The following is a 19432-nucleotide window of genomic DNA, read 5'->3' as shown; positions in this document are numbered from 1 at the left end:
AGCTATATACGCAGACGACGCTGATTTCCTCACAACTAGTGAATTGGAGAAGAATATCATCACAGAAAAGATTGGAGAAATTCTGCTTAGAGATAATTTGAAAGTGAACAACAGCAAAACAGAGCAAACAGAAATATTTCGAGGAGACAGAAACACAGAGCGATGGAGGACAGTTAAAAAGCTAGGCTCTCTGTTAGGTGATACGGAAGATATACAAAGAAGAAAACAGTTGTCGATAGCATCCATGAATAGATTAAATCACATCTGGATCAGAAAAGACCACGTCAGCGAAAAACTTCGCCTCAAGCTTTACAGAACACTTGTAAAACCAGTTCTGATGTATAACAGCTCTACTTGGGGACTGACACAAAAAGATACGAAAGGTCTAGATGCTTTTCACAGACAGCAACTGAGACAGCTAATAGGAAAAAAGTATCCTAACAAGATCTCCAATCAGAACTTGTACAAAAGATGCGAAGAAGGACCAATTTCAATTGACATCCTCAAGGGTAGATGGCGGCTGTTCGGTCACATATTACGTTTGTCCGACGATACACCGGCTGTGAAGGCAGTGAGATTTTACTTTGAGGGATCGGAGAGGGGATTCAGAGGCAGACCTAGAGAAACTCTCGTGACAACCTTAAATAAAGATATCACCAGAGCAAGAGCAATGGAAAGGTCTTTTCCACTACCGAACATAAAGAACAATGGAGATTTTGAAAAGATACGATCCACAGCAAGGGACCGCAAAGAATGGAGAAGATTATCAGAAGTAGTGTGCAGAGCTGCAGAAGCAGAAACAACATGAAACCTTCATGTCGGGACTGCGTAACTGCAATTATATATATATATACCGGGAAGTTTGATATATCTTGGGTTCGTTATATTGTTATTCCACTGTACTTATTGCAAATGAGACACACGACTACAACCGCAAAGCAAGGATTATTGGCTTAAAAGGTAGAGCGATTTTCAGACCCCAACCCAAAACTTTGATAAAGAAATTATGGAAACCTTCGTTTACAGGGGTTTTTCACCGCTTTCAAAACTTCTGTTAGTTCTAAACATGGTATCATCGTGTGCCTTGAAAGTACGGCTACTAGTATCTGAAGAAATCGAAAAATGGATGTTTCCATCCAGAAAACGTTTACCATAACCTTAAGCAAATTAGAATATTCGCCAAATTTTCCGTCAAGTAGAAATCAAATAGAAACGATTGCATGATTATCACCGTTTGTTCATAGTTGAATTATGATAAAAAAATTACATTGGGCCATAGTGGTCACTTAAGAATAATTTAAGATTATTTAAGGCGAGCGATAAACTGCACTTCTGAGCAATGGAAGGCGTGTGCCAAGGCATGGGCGTGCAATCGCACGCCATTCCCAGCATGGCCTGTGGCCTATGACTGAAAGAGTTGAAGATGCATTAGAAAGATGCTAAGATAGAAAGATGCAGGATAGGAATCCAGTGAAGTAATATCAAAGAGATGAGGTTTAAGAGAGATAGAGAATAGAACTAGGCAGAGAAGACTATGATGAGGGGCTGATTGCGTTTCACGGTTTCGGCTGTATTTCTGCTCAGTTTTTCAGTTTTTCCCTGTAAATCTGCCAGTTTTGCGGTTTTCAATATTGCCTTGGTGAACGGTTTTTGACGCTATTTAGGTAAGTTTTCCAGTTTCTATTGCAAAAATGTGTGGTTTTTGAATCTCTGTCTTGAGATATGCTTGTGCCCCACACATAAAGAGAAGTGACAAGAATTCTGATGTTGGCACATAACAATTTTAAGAAGCAGAATATCTTTTGCTGTCATTTCTTGCAATTTTTTAGAAAGTTTATCTATTTTTTAGGTATACTTTTGCTATGTTTGATTAATTCCAGTTTTAAAATGGAATTCATTACTTTATGAGGTCCCATAGACCTTGAGGCCCTGGGGGCAATTTGCCCTCTTGCCCCTCCCCTCTCGACCACCTTGTAAATAACAGAATGTTGAAAAAGATGAGATCTTGAGGAGAACAGTCATACTTTGCTTGTTGGAAATCAAACAACCCAGTAAGCAAAGTATGGTGTTCACGTATGGTGTTCGGTAAGACACACAAAAGGTTTGTGTAATGCTGTTCACGTGAAAAACCTATGTTTGCAGCCAAGTGTTTGGTAGAAGAAGGTTTGTACATGGCAAACCTTGCTGGAACGACTGTGCACATGTGAAATATTGTTATTTACTATCACTTGTGAGCATAAGCAGACAGATAATCAATTATATTTTCATGAAAATGATCCAAAGGAAGTCATACCTTGTCATATACAGCTACCAGAAAGTATCCATTATTTGGTGCACATTCTGTTTTGAATTTTAAGGCACCAGTTTTTGTATAAAGTTTCACTTCAACTCTTTCAAAATTTATTGGAACTGTTGACTGAACAAATCCACCACAACCAACAATATCTTGGCCGATAACTGTTGAAATAAAGCTATGTAAAACACAAAGTATCATAGATTGGGTTAAAAAGCTAATTTTGAGATATTCCATCGCTGATTCAGTTTAATTCATTCAATTTAATGATGGCTGGACTCTGAATTCTTTTGTTGTTCCTTGAGTGTTGTGTTTGTGGTGTTCAAAAAAACATCTGTTATGTATCAGTTTTTCTGTAGCTTACGAGCTCTTGGAATCTTCCGTTATGAAGTCAGTTCCCAAATAATTTGATAATAATCCAAAACTCTGTTATTCAAAAACAATAGATGCGTCAATCGTACGGACTCTCATCAACACGAGGTAAGAAAAAGACCAAAGAAGACACTCTTTCCAAGATAGCGTTTGGAAAGTCCAGTTTTTGACTTCCCTAGCTGTATCTTCACTTGCTGTACACCAAATTTTATAATTTATTTTCAAATGACACAAATGATTGTGGATACCCAAGGGTCAAACTCTGTCAAATCCTTCTGAACAGCAGCAGCATATGGCCTACACATTCAAACCGAGTCTAAAATAAGATGGTATTTCTGTTGAAAATGAGGCTCCTACAAAATGGTTTAAAAACATTAGTGCACATGAAAGGAAAATATGTCGAAACTAATGTCGAATAGATCTGTATCTTTTGTTGATAAAATCGAGTTCGATTTTCAAGGAACAATTCACAGAAATGCAATAGCGTTCGGTGATGTTGATAATGATGGTGGGAATGAACTTGTTGTTTGTAGCACAAGTGGGCAGCTCTTCGTTTACAAAGGGAGGTCTTCCAAACCATGGAGAGTCTGTACAGAAGGTCTAGGGTGTGTTACAACGGTTCTTGTTTGCGATGTAACAAACATCCATGCTCAATGTGTATTATGTCTGAATACGGATGGTTGCTGTTTTGTGTTTTATCCCTCTGCGTTTCAAGAAAAAGGTCGTGGAAGGCAACAGGAAAAAGCAAACAGTTCGAAAATTGAAAAGGTGTAATCTCATTTCAGAAGTCTTGATCGCCAATTTGATGGTGAAAAAGTACAATAAAGAAGCTAGGCATTTTATTGCATATTTACTTTTGCTTTTTCAAAAAGACTCGGAAAACTTGTACAACGTTGATATGGGGGCGACCCCCAGGGGGCCTATTATATGTTTCCGGCTTTCACGGCCTCGACCTTATTTCTAGGTTTGGCTTACGGCTTTGGCAATGGGTTTTCTGTGGATTGTGGCTTAAGGTTAACATGCATCTTGCATCCTTCGCTGTAAATTGGCAATGGTTTGTGGCTGGCAATTTTGGATCAAAGATGCAACTGCTTGTTTTGCGAACCATAAAAAACGTCTCATTCAATATTTCCCAGATTGGAATCTTTGACAGATGCGCAGGGGATCTGTTTCATGTCCATGAAAATTGCGCATTTGCAAATAGCAAAGATAAAAATTTTGTGCAGCTGAGACTAATTACCATAAAAATACAGTATGTAACTTTTTGGTATACATTTCAGGAAAAACGTTAGTAAAAGTTAGTGGTGATAAAAACAATATAGCTAAGATAAACGTTTTTCGTAATTCATAAAAAGAACCAGGGAAACCCAACCAGATGAGAATACTTTCCGTAAACTAAAATCTGCTCAAACTTTGAAAACTTTGTGCATGGTGATAAATTAGATCATCATGTCCCATGTGAATTTTACTCCCAACAATCCCAACAGTTTTAAAAATATCCTTCACATGTTTTCTGTTATTTGGCATATGTGTGTACAAAAACCAGCCTTGTACACAAGCAAAAATTAATGACAATTTAGTTGACCTGCAACTCTGAGGGTCTTCAAATTCAAATTTCATTAAAAGCGTCAATTATTAAGTACATACTTGTTTAACAAACAGTTAAAAAAGGATCGTCTGCGACTGAATGAATCATTTTAATACGCGCCTGATATATTTTAATGCGCCTGATACTTAATGTGTGCGGTGATTTATCCCCTGCGCAAGGTGAAAAATCCAATCTGGATTACTTTAGGCAATGTTTTCCTTTTCTTTAAATGTGAATATTTTGCTTTTTGTGCCACATCACATTTTGTTATTGCAACTGTGTCTGTGTGGTTTTGTTGCTTCTGCACCCCCCATAATAGCATAGATGATAAATGTTTCATTGCCCCCAAATTGCTTTCAATTTAGCTTTACTTTCCGAGTCTATAATTTTTTGGGCAGATTGAGTTGCAACAGTTCAATTAGTTCTGTAAGTTGCAAGGAACTATACAGGGTGATAATTTTCATCTCAAAGATAATTCTAGAAGATTTTTTTTTCAATTTAGCCTGTGTCAGTCAAAGATGCAAAATCATCCCCAGTCCACTCAGGAAGCATCTTAATAAAGCCATCTTTCATGCAAGAGATGCCAGCCAACCCAAAAATGGCAACTGTCTGTGACATTGATGGTGATGGACAAATGGAGTTGATTGTTGCATACTCTGATAGATATGTCAGAGTGTTTAAATTCAAACATATCTTGCATGGTTTGTCCTTCATTTTTGTTAACCCTTTTTTAATGACATTAAGATTCCTTTATATTTACTAGATAAAATTCACACCCCCTGTCTGGATAATTATAACTGATATGTTATGAAGAGATGCACAATTGTTTTACTTGTTTGATTGTCATTTAATTACTAAAAAGAGCTGCAAGAATGTGGCCCGAATGACTCTCCATATACAAGATCTTGTTGAAAAGTGCCATAATCAATAGCCACGAGTTAAAAAGCTTTCAAAATTCCATTTTTGCCACATTCATAATTGTTTGCTTGAAAGCTAAAAAATTTAACTTAGGATGTCATTAATTTTTTTTATTTGTTGTATTGTTTTGTATTTAGTTTCATTATCTGGAAAATTTATAAAATCCATTTATATAATTATTCTAAAACTAATCTAGGTTGTTCAACTGCATTATCCTAGAATTGGTGTTTATGCAAAAATTTCTTTTTATTGACTTTTTACCAAGCTGAACCTGTTTATGTTATCAGAGAGGAAGCACTCAAATTTATTGTTGGAAAGGAAACAGTCAAAAGATGAGTTTCAAGATCTGAACAAAAAAAGCGAATCCAAACTCTCTAAACAGCCCTCAAAAGATGAAGAAGGAAAACCCATGCTGTCAAAACTAGGAAAACAACCCTCCAAAGATTCAGAATCTAACAGATCACCTTCTCCTATGTCACCAATAAACAGCAACAAAGAACAAAGATTCACATATGACAGTTCAACTAGTGGCAGTTTTGAAAAAGTTGATGAGTATTATTTGCCTGGTCAAGTTGGCTCAGTAGCTGTTGTCAAGTGTGGGGAAAGTAAAACTAAGCTAGTGGCATCACAGCCAGGGGGAGGATATGTTATTCTTGGAGAGTATAATACAGGGTGCCCGAAAGACTCACAGCTGTTGCATGCAGTAAGTACTGGCGATTTGCCACATAAACTTTGCTAACTCAGAGTAGCAATTTAGAATTCACGCATTTCGAATTCATTCACTTGTTCGTTTTATTTTCTTAGATGAAGCCCTGTATGCCAGAGCAAAATATTAGTATTCATTTTATTTAATTCATTTTAAATGGCTTTGAAAAAAGCAAACATTTAGTAAACTAAAGCTTTTCGTCTGACACTCTTCAGAGTTTAAAACGTCAGAACATAGATCGAAAACTCTACGCTCTATTGGTCAACCTTTACAGTCATGTGCTCGTGTTTCTGATTGGCCTATTTCGATCCACAACTGGGTATATATATTTCTGAGCGTAGAGTTTTCGATCTATGTTCTGACGTTTTAAACTCTGAAGAGTGTCAGACGAAAAGCTTTAGTTTACTAAATGTTTGCTTTTTTCAAAGCCATTTACAAGTTTTGTACCACCAAAAGATTGTTTTAATTCATTTTGAAAATTTATCTCATTACATTGGATTCTCATCATTGTATTGCTTTGTTCCTGAATTTCTTTTGTATTAATTCTTATTCATTGCAAGATTTACAGAATCCAATGCACAGCCTATTCTGCGGTTCTTCCTTCCTACACAATTTTGAACCATCCTGTTCTATAAACTAAATAGGTTAACTTAAATCTCATGTCAAAATTTTTATATGATTAAAATTTCATTGAGAAAATTTCACTCAAACTTACCCTGTCTCTTCTTTTATGATTGAAAAAGAACCTAAGCTATGTCAACCTCAAATTACGACTAAAGCTACAAAAAGTTTTAGTTTTTCAAAAATCATGGTTGATGGGTACCTCATAAAATTCAACATTTGAGTCAACACTGTTTTTTAATTATTCATAGCCATTTTCTAAAAATTTTGTATATCACTGAATCTGATATGAAACTAATTTGGAAGGGGTGGAGAATTACTGAAATTGTAACTAATTCAGGATTGGCAAATCGTTAATTTCAAGTGTACTTAAAAAGTGTAAAGGAAAGCTTACATACCAAACTCTTCATAACATGCAAGGAATCTATAAGTTTGTGATAGTTATTAACCCAATGGTAAAGCGCTGCTTTTGCAAACGTTTAAGCCATTTTTCACTATCTTGGGCTAATTCATTTTACAGAATTCATTAAAGACTAAAGGAAAACCTTCAGAGCCAGAACAACTCCATGTTTTGTATACAAATCAAGGTTATCCAGGTCGGAATTTCAATGTGAACTGTGAGGTGACGGGATCAATAAAAAGGGAGAATCAAGTCTCTGGGTTGTTTGGTCTCTTCACAGTGGATGGTTTCTTTGCACTAGTGGATGCAAGCTCTGAGTGTAAGTCTATGAATTTTGTTTACCAGTTTATATGATCAATAAACATTAATGTGCATTGAATGACATGCATCAATATGAGTTGATATCTAGGAGTTATGTTCCACAGTAAGCAGGAAAATGCAAACCATGAGGATTGATACAATGTGGATATTCAAGGATTTTTAGTGCTAAAATGTCAACAAACAAAATTTTATTTGTCCCTGGAAATTTAGCAGACAAAATATTAATATCAATCATTTTTGGTTCTGCTTGAATTGTGTATTATAAAAAAAAGCTTGTAAAAGCTACCTTTTCATTAATTCTTTGTGTTTCAAACAACTAGATGAAATTATTCAGATTCTTGCTCACAGTCTATTCAATATATTAAAGTTTAGACAAGTTCTGACCTTTAGCTTTACCCCTATTTACAAACAATTTGAAGATCTTTTCACTTGGCTCACATGTTGTCACACATGCTTTTTATAGTTTTAAGAGTAAATATTTTCTTTCAGACAACCATTTATTGCCAGCAGTGAAAATAACTGAGCATCAGTGGTTTTACATGAGCACATTAGAGTTCATGGAGGGAAATGATGACGTTATTCTTTGCTCTTGGGAAGGAGTAACATACATCATAAATAAGGACTTTGAAGTGGCTTGTTATGATTATGGCTGTAATATTTGTGGATTCGATGCTGGATTTTATGCCACTGACTCACAGAAAAACTCCCCTTGCTTTTGTTATGTGACTTATTCAAACAAGGTTGTACTTTACTATAACATTGATTCCATCTATCAAAAGTCAGAAAGACTGGATGAAGTACTGCTAGAAAAACTCACAGAAAGGCCAGAACTGAATGGTATTTTAACAAGGCTGGTGGATGAAAAAGGAAAAATTGACAACACAAAACTAATGAAGCTGTTGCAATCAACATCATTAGACTCCACTTGACAGCAAGCAAATGATGCTGTTCTTAATGCTTAATAAATAAAGTCACAACTTCTTTATATATAGTAAAGCCTGACAAAAAATATGCTGTGCATGTATTGTTTTGCCCTACAAAATTAAGTCATATAAAAATACCTTTACAAATACAAAACAGTTGGAAGGTTTTAGAAAACTACTTAATTAAGGGGCTGATTTTAGAAAAAGCAAAAAATTGACCCATTTCAAAAGTTTTTTTCATAAGAACATGTGACCAACAGAGATCAAAAGTTGAAACTTGAAAACTTAGAAACTGAGGTAGAAAAAGTTGTCTTAAATCAAAATAGCTGCTTTGCTTTTGACTACTTAGCATATCAAATTTATCATGCACTTACTCGCTCTAAAAAATTATGTCCTTTAATTTTGAAATGCCAAATAAAAAAGTTAACATTTTCTTTGTTCATGTTGAGGCTATTATTTTTGCATGAAAATTAGGACATTTATCAAAGTTCTTCATGTGTTGCAGAAGATGTTACTTTATTTTGCTTGTTTTTGTCTGATGGCTCTTTTGGTTCATTTGTCTGCCTTTCATCATCATAAACTTCATCAGGAGGTAATGCCTTTTCTGTTTCATCGTTATCATCTTCATTTTCTTCATTTTCTTCATCATCACCCTCACCACCCTCACCACCTTCATCCTCTTCATTATCTTGTTCTTCTTCTTCCCCTTCTAAGTCATTTTTAGCTTCTGCACCAAGATCTTGGTCATTTTTGTTATCCTCTCCATTATCTTGTTCTTCTTCTTCCCCTTCTAAGTCATTTTTAGCTTCTGCACCAAGATCTTGGTCATTTTTGTTATCACCAGGCAATACAGTAATCTGAAATATAGAATAATATCTCCCATTTACATCTTGTTTGAAGTTGTTCTAACAAAAACCAGATTTTTGATTGGTGGTTAATTTTTTTCTGAAAGCATCTAAACTAGACAATTGACTGAAGTATCATCACGGGTTATTTAGATGTACATTTTTCCTGGAGGGTAAAGAAGATAAAACATAAAAAAGAATAAGAGAATAATAGGATTAATAGATAAAGTGGAACAACCCAAAAACAAGCTGAAATGGGAGTCAATTGCCTAATTTGAGTTAATTTCCATGTTTGAGTTAATAAAGTTTGCCTGTGCAAGCATGTCATCAATCATGCCTTTGTCCCATTACGTTTTCTAAATTACCCTGTGTTTTCTGGGTTATTTGTTCTGTTCCTGGGTTGTTGCAGCGTTGTTCTGCTTCATTTTTTGTTTTATGAATTGTAGGCCCTGATCACACTACCCCAGGGACCAGGGATAACAATGCAGTTTTAGATTTAGTTAAAAAAAGGAGTGCCAAATTAAATTGATTCTTTTAGTGCATATTTGGAGTTATTGGGTCAAAGAGCAAAACAGTATCAGGACCAAAGCTTCTATGGCTTTTTTCTTTTGCACAGACTCTAGATAAAAAACTAACAGCAAATAGTGAACCATACAAGTAGGCTTATACTTATTTTTTCAATTATTAACATTACACCACCAAGAGGGGATTTAATTGAAAGTTGTAAGCAAAAGGGAAATCTTCTGGATTTTTTCAGTTTCAATCAAAGAAAAAAGAAGATCTTGCAACCAAATTGCCTTGTTTCCTAAATGTCTTATATGAAGCAAAATACTAGGGGCTAATCAAGCATTTCAATTGCTTGGTGGCTTTAAAATGGCCTTGTTCTTTATCTGTTTCAAAAGAACTACTGCATAATTGCTACATTTGCATCCTCACAAAACAAAGAAGATAAAAACATGCCAAACCTCTTGCAGCCCATCTGTTTTGGGGCCATGTGGTGGATCAAATGACCTTGCTAGCAATTTTAGTGTTTCTCTTGAGAAAGTCTTAACAGTTTCAATATCAATTTTTTCTTTCATTTTAAGGCCTAATATATCTTTCCAAACTTCTTCTGGCTTATTTTGTGCCTCTCCATGAGAAAATTCCAGATAAAATTCCCTAAAATGCTTGAAAGCCCATTTGGCCACCCTTGACTCATTGATATGAGAAGCAAAGATGTGCCGAAGCCTCTCTACATTCATGTAGCCCATATCAATGGTCTCATCTCCTTTCTCATATGTCCAATGAAAATCAATATCCGCCATTGTACGGTATTCATCCAACAGCTCCTGGGAACACCCTTCACTTGTGAAATGCAACTGTTTACCAATGATTTCTTCAGTAAAAAGGGTAGTCAATGAGACAGATCTTCCATATGCTCTAACTTGGTGGATGTAGACTATAAAAAAATTATACAATATAAGTATTGAGTATTGCAACTTTTCTCTCTAAATAAAATTGTTATGCTGATGATCAAACTTATAAAACACGAATACTATCTCATTGTGAACCGTTACATCTAGGCACACTTCTTTTCACCAATAAAAGTTTTGACAGAGACCATTCCATCAGGCCCTGGTCATTTGAATAGAGCCATAGCTCTTACTCCTAAGATGTTTTCGGCTTATTCCATTCCAAGATGTTTTCGGCTTTTTGGCAGTAACTGTAAAAACCCGCATATAAGCTGCACATTTTTTTCTCATTTTGCCCCCAAAATTCGTAGGTGCAGCCAAGGCTTGCTAATGTTGTAGATAACAAAAAAATTCCTTTAGTTTCCGACATAATGATTTTAAAATGCAAACAATCAGGGGCACATATCTGTCCATGTGTTAAATTCTCTTAATGAGACCTCATTGGATTGTCTTTTTGATGTTTCTACAATCCTTGAACATAACACGTGGCTCATGACAAGATCAAGACGATAGAGTGACATTAAATCAAATGGAAAGAGATGAACTCTTTGAACTGTCTGAAGATGGATTTCATGGATTTTAGTTATTGTTATTTTCAAAAATATTTTCAACAATTAAGTGTAAGGCAAAATATTTTTTCTGAATTTTGAAGCCTCAAATTTGGGGGGCAGCTAATGTGCGGGGGCCGCTTATGTGTGTGGGCAGCTTCTACGCAGGTCTTTACTGTACACCAAAAAGAGTAAGATCGAATCAGTACCAATTGAGTATCCAAGAAGTCTCAAAAAAATTATCTTGAGAAAAAAGAAAAGAGGGAAAGAGAGGGAAGTGGAAGCAAACACAAAAAATAATGTATGCCCTTGATTTTTTCTTGTGTAGTAAAGTGTTGACCTTATAATCATCCAGTTTCTTGAATGCAGCAAAGGGAGAAACTATATGTGATCAAGTATATTGTAAAAGCAAAGAAGGGGATTAGCAAAAAAATATGTATCTGTGCCTTGTGACTTGGGCCTTGTCTATAGCCTGATTAAATTTCAACATTGAGTAATATTTCTTGACATCATAATATAACTTTTAGGTGCCATAGCTGTGCTTTATGGTAATCATACCCACATTCAGTTTCTGCCCAACATAATTTTGAAGTGTTGGCTGTGTGTTAAGTTGTAGTGACTCTACTAAGGCCTGCTTACACTCTAATTTTTCCTTCTCATTCATTCCATCACGTTCTCACATCGCAGCATAGGTATCCTCTACATCACTTTGGAAACTACATGTTAGTCAATGTATGGTTTTGTTAGTGAAAGAACAACATCTAAGAATCCACAACAATGCGTAATTCTTCTTTAACTAAACAGTGATGTATTCTTGTTAACTTTGCATGCTGATTTAAGCTATCAGGGGACCTGAGCTGATTAAAAAGTGATAAATGGGAAAAAATGGAAAAAAGAACATACTTGCAGGTATATAAACACAGTCTCCTGGTAAGATAGTTGTATATAACCAAGGTACTTTTGCATAATTTGGATACTTATTCATATCAATGATGTCAGGATTCAAAGGTGAAAATCCAGATCCAGCTGTTACAGGCTGCAAATAGAAAGAATTACAATCCATTACTCAAATGAAAGGAGATAAGATGCATATATCTGTGCAAAGATACATGACACACAGTAAAGAGACATCAAGAGAAGTATGTTCAGACAAATGTCTGGAAAGTGGTTAAAGAGAAATTATATCATCATTCCAGTTCTTGTACCAGACAAATATACTTTCAAAATATGTCTTCTTTTCAACAAAGATCTTACCAAGAACTACAGTTTTTGTTTTTCTTTGCCTTATCTGATCTTCCCCTACTTCTTCTATGTATAAAGAGAAGGAGAAGAATTTATTCTTCTAACTTTCTCCAATTATTCTAAAAATTTATCTGCTTCTTGGCAAGGTTTCTCTACTCAAGGTTTAGATTTAGTGGAAATGAGAAGTAAAAATATCTATTGCAGTTTTTGCAATTAAATGCCTAGTTGAACCACCACTTGATTTTTTGTCTAGTTGACTGAGTGATTTTTTCAACCCCAACCTAGAAGAAACAAAGCTTAATTTTAAGCTCCACTGCAACTGCATGCCTACATGACAATCTCTTCGGCCTTCAACAAATCACACTGAATTTCAATTCAAAACTTGGTTGGTATACCTTTGCACTCATGTATAACCATTTTCTGTTCTGTTCTGTATTCTTTACCATAATCAAATCTTTTCTTCCTGCAATCATACAGTGCAAGTTATGGTCGGCATCGTAATGAATTACTGATCTTGTTCCTCCACTGCTCATCCAAAAGTTTGACTCGTGAGTGAAATTCTTGAAAGTGCCACACAGCACAGAGTTAACTGCCTTCAAGAGAGACAAATAAGACAAATATAGATTGCAGGCCTTTCCCTGAGACACGGGCTATAGCCTGCGCCCGCGCCTGTGCCAACCCCACGCAAAATAGTTTTGCAAGGGCCTTTTTCCACCCGTGCAGTTGTTTGGAACAACACTCTCATTGAATCCGCTTTGTCTCACTCTCTAATGTTTAAACTAACTACCACTATATATCAGGGCATTCATAAATAATGTCGTGTCAATGAGATATGGTTTTTATAAACATTGTTATAAAGAGAAAATTTTCGTTTCTTTTAACATCAAATGTTAACAAACTATAGTATTACCTGTTACAACTAGCAATGAAAGAGAAAATGATTGTGCAGGAAAGGAACAACAAAAAGCGTAAAATAGCAAGAATGCGAATTTTTACACAACATTGTCAGGTACAAAATTTGTGTTAGGAATACACTCCTTTATAATAAGAAACACGCTTTAAGAAACAAGAACTGGGCAATCAAAAAAAAATTAAAAAAGTTCGTAAACAGAAATGATTTGTTTTGCTCTTTGACTCTTCAACAAGGTGAGACAGACAGTTGGGATTTGTCAATAAACATAGAACCAATCATTCACCCTGTCTGAACTCTCTCATTACCTCCGATCCGCATATCTGCTTCCCTTTATGCTTTGAGGTTTATGTATATATTATTCACTTATTTCTATCATGTTATTTTTTGCTCTTCTGTGCTTTTTTCAGATTAAGAAACTCTTAAGAAAGAATGAGTATTGGAATTTCCTATACCATTAAGAAACTGGAGTACTCCCAAGTCAACCTTCATTTCTAATAGAAAAGAAGTGATTTCAGTTATTATTTTTTGAATTTTTAATGTGAAACAACTTAATCTTCCATTACCCTTTAAATAACATTCTACTGCTCCATATCTTTTTGAGTAAAGATGAGTTTTGTTGGATATTACTCAATAAATCTGTGTTCCTACACAAAACGCTGCCATTTTGCAAAAAAAACCAGATTGTCATTTTAGGAGTAGTAATGCACACCAAACAGCTGTCCTCTTAAGACAAATCATGTTTACTAGTAGACAAGTTAATTTATTTTTTGGCTTGCATATACTCAAATATAAGTAGATAAACAACAAATTCTGCAAGGGCTAAATAGCCCTCACAGCCAAACCAGCAGGGGTCTTTCCTAGCCAGCATGCTTTTTATTCCCGGAGAGGCTTGAGATTACTAAATTTCACTTTGCAGTACTGTTACTTAGTAATCATAATGTGTTGAATTGTATATATATATATATATATATATAACAAATCTTTCTTCTTTCAACTACACTCAACTGATGCTCTCAAGAAATGTCAGAAAAAAATTGTGCAATAAGACAAGGTGGAAAGGGGACAGTGAACATAACACTCATAATACCGGAACATAATACCAAAACCAAATTAGGTGCAAGGAGAAGAGCAATTAAACAGACATTTCTACAAATCAAAGCTGAAGTAATATTCCCAACATACCTGCACTTCATGCATCATTGCCTTTGGCAACATTGTGACAACATATAAATCATCCTTCTTGTATCTGCTAAGAAACTCACTAAATCTTAGTCTACCAGTGGAAAAAGTACGATTTTCTCTCTTTAATTCAACCAAAACATCAAGGTCCCCATATTTCTCGTTCAAGTACTCATCTGTCCATTTGGAAAGAGCTGGTGACTTCTTTATGGCTTGCCGAAATACACAGGGTGTTCTGGATTTCACATGTTTGTCCCAATATTCTTGAGTCGATAAAATATGGTTGTATTCTATGACTGGACCATCAGGTGGCCTTTGGTTTCCCAATGGCTTCAAATGTCCAGGCGGGCTAGTCAAGTCCGGACTGTTTACAAAGGTAGGAGGAAAAATTATGTCCTGCAAAGATAAAAGAAAATGTAAAAGGCTATACACTCTATCATAATAGATCTGCTTGCAGGAAAATTATCCTAAACAGAGACAAAGATATTAGGCCATATTCAGGAAAAGTTGTATTTATGCATCCAAAAGCTTATTTCAGTTTTGGAAGCTTAAATCTACAAAATTATGCAGTTATGCAACTGAAATATTTTACCTCCTTTCCAGAGTTAATGAAGTTAGTAAACAAAATATTAATGAAATTGCTTCTATTCATATGCGTGGTCAACACAGTTGGAAAAACATGCATTTGAAAATAAAAGGACAAAAACAATAATTTTAAATAATAAAAACGAATGCCTAGATAGAACAACATATCTTGTAGGGGCGATTTAGCATCACAAAATTGGCAATTATTCCACGTAAAATGCAGCCATTTCAGCCAAGCTTTTATTCAACTTCTATCTATTGTGCGTGCAGTAACTGATCTTGTTACCATATGTAGTTGGAAATTCTGCATGTGCAAATTCTGTGAAAATGCAATTCTGCCTACTGCATATAAGCCTAACGACAATTTCAAGTCTTGCTTCTATAGAAGTTGGTTAGATCTAACTCACCTGGAATGAATTTTGAGCATAAATAAGGTAGCTGTGAAAAAATATCAATGATAACAAACTTCTGCAGGCTGTCATCTTGAATTACAAATCACACTGGACAAATTTTTAGTGCCTGCTTATAGTTTCGTATCGTAAAAACTTCCTTCTTTCCAGGTCTCCAGGTGGATTGGCTCCTCCGCAGAAATATTTTGTCTCATCGTTCGTAGCAACCATAGAAATAGTACTAATGTCTGGGATTCCGAAGCCCTATTGGTTTCTTTCCGATCAAAAGGGACATAGCGTGTAAATTTGCACGGGGTGAGACAGATTTTTTACAAAGTATATCCCAAAGGATATCAACTTTCATGGTAGAATTGTTATAAATTTGGGGAGCGAAGTATTAGCCCTGCCCCCAATTTTTTGCAAAACAAAAGAGCTTTGTTCAACATCTTTTGTTACGATTGTCAAATTTTCTCTTGCCCCCCCCCCACTTTGAAACCTGCGTCGGAGCCCATGATTAGTCTAAGAACAAGAAACATTTTATTACGAAGAATTTTTTTTCAGAAGTTTGAGAAATATGTTCTGTTAAGTCAAGGTTGTGCCCCGCCTTGCTTTTATGTCATGAGCAGGGAGGACACTGCTACCATTCCAAAAAAGTGAGATGTCTGATTTGGGAGTTGCTATCTAAAATTTAAGAAAAAAGTTGTGCGATGAAAAATGGAATAGTAATAAAAAAAGATATACATTTGACCCCCTCCCATATTTTTGCGTGATGCGTTATTGGCCAGATTTTTGTGGGTGAAATCGTAAAATCTCGATTTTTTATGCGTGATTCGTGAAACGTCAAAAAAATTGTGCGTGAATGCGTGAATCACAACCACTATTGGGGGGGGGGCATTTGAGGGTATATTCATTGAGCAATCCCAGGAATCGTATATCCGCATCCTGTCCATCAAAAAGGCAGGTCATGCACAGGGACGGATGCAAGCAACAAACATGGGGGGGGGGGTTTCCATACTAATTGAATTCTGGTACCACACCCATTAGGAAAATGATAGAAAAGTGCATTTTGAAAATTTGGTTTTCAACTTGGAAGGTAAAAAAGATAAGAAGACAAATAATATGAAATCTTGGTGTTATTTTGTGCTCATATATTGAACAGTAGATGAGGCAGATTGGACAAGTTTTTTTCAAGACAATTTTGTATGCAGATGTTCAAAGCTTAAGTTATGAGTTGCTAGTAACCAAGAGTTTTGAAGGAGTTTTGCGAGACCCTTCGAATCTGAAATCCTCAAGAAACTGGTATCATGGAAGGGGGCTGGTTGTTTACTACATAGAGAGTCTCATAAAATGGACATATCTAATGCCACAGGGCACTTTCCAGAATTACCAAATGATACAATATCAGATGAGACATTTCCCTAGGAAAAGGTTCCAAAATTCATGATCTGATTACTTTGTTCTGAATGGAACTGATGCTGTTCTGAATGGACTGCCATGTTTTCCCCTCAGGAAAAATGAGTTAAATGTCAGTTCAAGATGAAAACTTCATGCATTATTGGTGTTGAAATCTTTAGCTGCTCACAAAGAAAGAAAAGGTATACTTGGAAAAAGGTGGCCTTTATGTAATGCATACTTAATTTCCATCCAGTTGCTATGAGAAACAAACAAAAATTTTTGTTTGAACTTAAGAGTAGATCAAGAAAAGGAAATGAAGTTGAATAACGATAAATGCTAAATCACAAGGAGTTTTGAAGTAAGAAAAATGACTTTTGTCAGTCAATAGCTATTTACATTTATATAGTTATGTTTTCCATTGTTAAGTATGGATTCCTTATATAAAGAAACATAATTTTATAAGGTAATTTCACCAAATTGCTTGTTAGTATATGAAGGAGATTAAAACTGGTTTCAAATACAAGAAAACATTGTCAATCACAAAGGAATATGTTATACTGTCTTATTAAACATCCTGCTCTACCTATATTTTGCTCATGGAGATTAAAACAAACAAACAGGAATAAAAATGTTTAGCTGTACAGAAGTGTGTTTGCTAACTCTCACACTCAGCTGGGCCAGTTCCTTGTATCCTGTTTTCTGAATAAGTGTGGTTTTTTAGCGTTCCAAGCCACTTCATCATTGATTTATGAGTAATCTCACTCTCTATGATTGTGTCCCATATAAATGTTTCTTTAAACAAATCAATCTCTGCATTGTAGCTGTCCCAAGAGATTGCCTCATGCATTCCGTCTGAACCATATCTGCTATTATATCTGTCAAAGTGGACCATGTCAAGCATAAGTCCCAGTCCAGGTGCCTTTGGAATATCCATCTTATTCTTTCCCCATGACCTTTCAATGATATCTTCATTACAGTATCCTTTGCATATTGCAATGCAAACTCCAATCATTTTCCTGATTTGGTGCAGCATAAAGCTCTGTCCCTTGACTGAAACTGCAATAAATTCATGACTCTTTTTTACAAAAGGGGAACCAGCTTTAAACTCAATGATATAGCGATTGGCACTAGCTTCATCAGGATGTTTCCCTGATGTGAAATTATGAAAATTGTGTGTACCACACAACATCTTTAAAATATTATTCATTCTTTCGATTTCTGGAGCCCTGATTCTATAACTTGGAACAGTCTGCATTTCGGTTGGGGCAAAAGCAAAAGTTGGGGTTAGATATTGGTAAGTCCTCGCACTACACTGGTTCTTGCTGTCAAAGCCTTTAGTTACTCTTATCATCCCAAAAACTCGGATTGATGGTGGAAGATGTTTGTTAATAATGGGCAAAAGTTCCCTTACAGGCACCATCTTTAGAGACACAACTTGTCTGGTTGCTGACACCCCTTTATCAGTTCTTGCACATCGCTGAAAAGACATTTTGCCTAAGTCATCCTTGATTTCATCTTTTATAGCTCCAGATTGACTTAAAGCTAATAACAATTCATCTTCGATTGTTTTGACTCCTGGATTTTTCTGCATCCCAAAATAACCTGCTCCACAATAAGACATCAACAATGCAACCTTTTTCTTTCGTATCAAGGAAATTTCCTTTGGTGATTTATCTTGGATATTATTAATTGACAGATCTCGGCTGTCTTGTCTTTCCAAAGGGTTTTTGGTAGAGACTTTCTCCTTTTCCTCTTGTTGGGGGGTTTCATTAACAACCGTTTCACCCACTTCTTCTTCTCCGTCCTTGTCCTCCTTTGCAGCAACCTCGTTTCTATCAGGTTGATGTGGCTCGTTAATTTCTGCGTTTTTACTTTCTAGGCCTTCGCTAGGCAATACCAGTTTTGAGTTGCATTCTTCTTGAACGCATGGTTCCCCACTTTCATCAACATTTGTCTGAGCCAGTCTTGTTTTTTTGGCAGGTGGTGACCCGTCTTCAGACCTGCTCTCCTCCGATGGCCTAGCAGCCGGGGACACCTCTTGGATCGGTACTGCGCTGTTCACTTCCATTTTCTCGAAAATATTGTCTTGACACTCTATTCTGAAATGAAGAAGCTTTCCTTGACAAGGCGGATGGCTGTTTATACCGTTGCCACTGCAAAAGCGTCAAGTGCTTTGTTACCGTGGCCCACATGGACACGACAAGATTGACTGTGAAATGAAAATCTCCTTCGCAGCGCTATCGTCATTGAATCAACTGATCGCAGAATCTTTTCTGTTTCACTTTTCTTCAAGGTGAAGGGACTACCAACCAAGGGCCTTGATTCATGAAAAGAGCATGGTTAGGGGGATGGGAAACCATAATAATGACAAAATTTGTTTAGCGTTTTGCTTCGGTGAATAAAAGAGGTGTGTCGCGGGTCCGACTGAGAGCGAGTTTTCTTTTTTCTTCCTGTAAGGCGAGGGGCAATTCACTCTTCCAAATAGCGTACGAGATTTTCTCTAAAACAAAAGGATTTTTGGGGATTTCCAGATAAAACAATAGGTTTTCCACCAAAGGTGTACGAGATTTTTTGGAGTGATTTGCCCCTCGCTGTAAAGAAACTTTTCGCTCCATACGTGTTTGTTTTTATCTCTCTGCTACTGTTTTTTCGCATGGGTAACCTATTTCGATTAGAAGATGCGAGAGAACAGGTGCTAGGTTTATCGCTAGAGGAGAGCACACTATTGCGTCGAGCAAAATCG

At 36.0% G+C, this 19432-nt stretch overlaps 4 protein-coding genes across 4 annotated transcripts in view; 1 reads left to right on the top strand and 3 right to left on the bottom strand.

The window, feature by feature from the left end:
* Positions 1–2982, bottom strand: part of LOC135689951 (BOS complex subunit NOMO1) — a 29175-nt gene extending 26193 nt beyond the window's left edge. The window contains exon 1 of the mRNA XM_089108535.1: positions 2294–2982. Coding sequence (XP_088964661.1) covers positions 2294–2530 — 237 coding nt within the window. The 5' untranslated portion in view covers positions 2531–2982. The remainder of the gene's footprint in view (positions 1–2293) is intronic.
* Positions 2983–3007: 25 nt separating this feature from the next.
* Positions 3008–8339, top strand: LOC135689954 (KICSTOR complex protein ITFG2). Its single transcript, XM_065207321.2, has 5 exons — positions 3008–3433; positions 4756–4954; positions 5459–5874; positions 7019–7217; positions 7709–8339. Exons 1-5 carry the CDS (start codon positions 3062–3064, stop codon positions 8146–8148), a joined length of 1626 nt encoding a protein of 541 aa, XP_065063393.2. The 5' UTR covers positions 3008–3061; the 3' UTR covers positions 8149–8339.
* A 110-nt stretch (positions 8340–8449) lies between these two features.
* On the bottom strand, positions 8450–15478 carry LOC135689953 (uncharacterized). The gene is made up of 6 exons (XM_065207320.2): positions 15313–15478; positions 14324–14716; positions 12624–12821; positions 11890–12022; positions 9953–10425; positions 8450–8999 (listed from the first exon to the last, which is right to left on the bottom strand). The coding sequence occupies exons 1-6, from the start codon at positions 15385–15387 to the stop codon at positions 8625–8627; spliced, it is 1647 nt and encodes a 548-aa protein (XP_065063392.2). The 5' UTR covers positions 15388–15478; the 3' UTR covers positions 8450–8624.
* Positions 15479–17225: 1747 nt separating this feature from the next.
* Positions 17226–19317, bottom strand: LOC135689955 (pseudouridylate synthase 1 homolog). Its single transcript, XM_065207323.2, has one exon. The coding sequence runs from the start codon at positions 18755–18757 to the stop codon at positions 17345–17347; it is 1413 nt and encodes a 470-aa protein (XP_065063395.2). The 5' UTR covers positions 18758–19317; the 3' UTR covers positions 17226–17344.
* Between the last annotated feature and the right edge of the window lie 115 nt (positions 19318–19432).

The sequence above is a fragment of the Rhopilema esculentum genome, chromosome 5 (genome assembly GCF_057945365.1).
Source record: "Rhopilema esculentum isolate cy_ngs chromosome 5, ASM5794536v1, whole genome shotgun sequence".
NCBI lineage: Eukaryota > Metazoa > Cnidaria > Scyphozoa > Rhizostomeae > Rhizostomatidae > Rhopilema > Rhopilema esculentum.
Note: the sequence above shows the minus strand (reverse complement) of the source record. Positions and strands in the feature narration are given on the sequence as shown.

Coding starts and splice junctions, on each gene's coding strand:
- LOC135689953 (XM_065207320.2), bottom strand. CDS start 15,387: ATGACAGCCTGCAGAAGTTTGTTATCATTGATATTTTTTCACAGCTAC. Junction 12,023..12,623: donor GGTTATACATGAGTGCAAAG/GTATACCAACCA, acceptor TTCTATTTGCAG/CCTGTAACAGCTGGATCTGG. Junction 9,000..9,952: donor AAACAGATGGGCTGCAAGAG/GTTTGGCATGTT, acceptor TCTATATTTCAG/ATTACTGTATTGCCTGGTGA.
- LOC135689954 (XM_065207321.2), top strand. CDS start 3,062: ATGTCGAAACTAATGTCGAATAGATCTGTATCTTTTGTTGATAAAATC. Junction 3,434..4,755: donor ACAGTTCGAAAATTGAAAAG/GTGTAATCTCAT, acceptor TTTTCAATTTAG/CCTGTGTCAGTCAAAGATGC. Junction 5,875..7,018: donor ACTCACAGCTGTTGCATGCA/GTAAGTACTGGC, acceptor TTCATTTTACAG/AATTCATTAAAGACTAAAGG.
- LOC135689955 (XM_065207323.2), bottom strand. CDS start 18,757: ATGGAAGTGAACAGCGCAGTACCGATCCAAGAGGTGTCCCCGGCTGCT.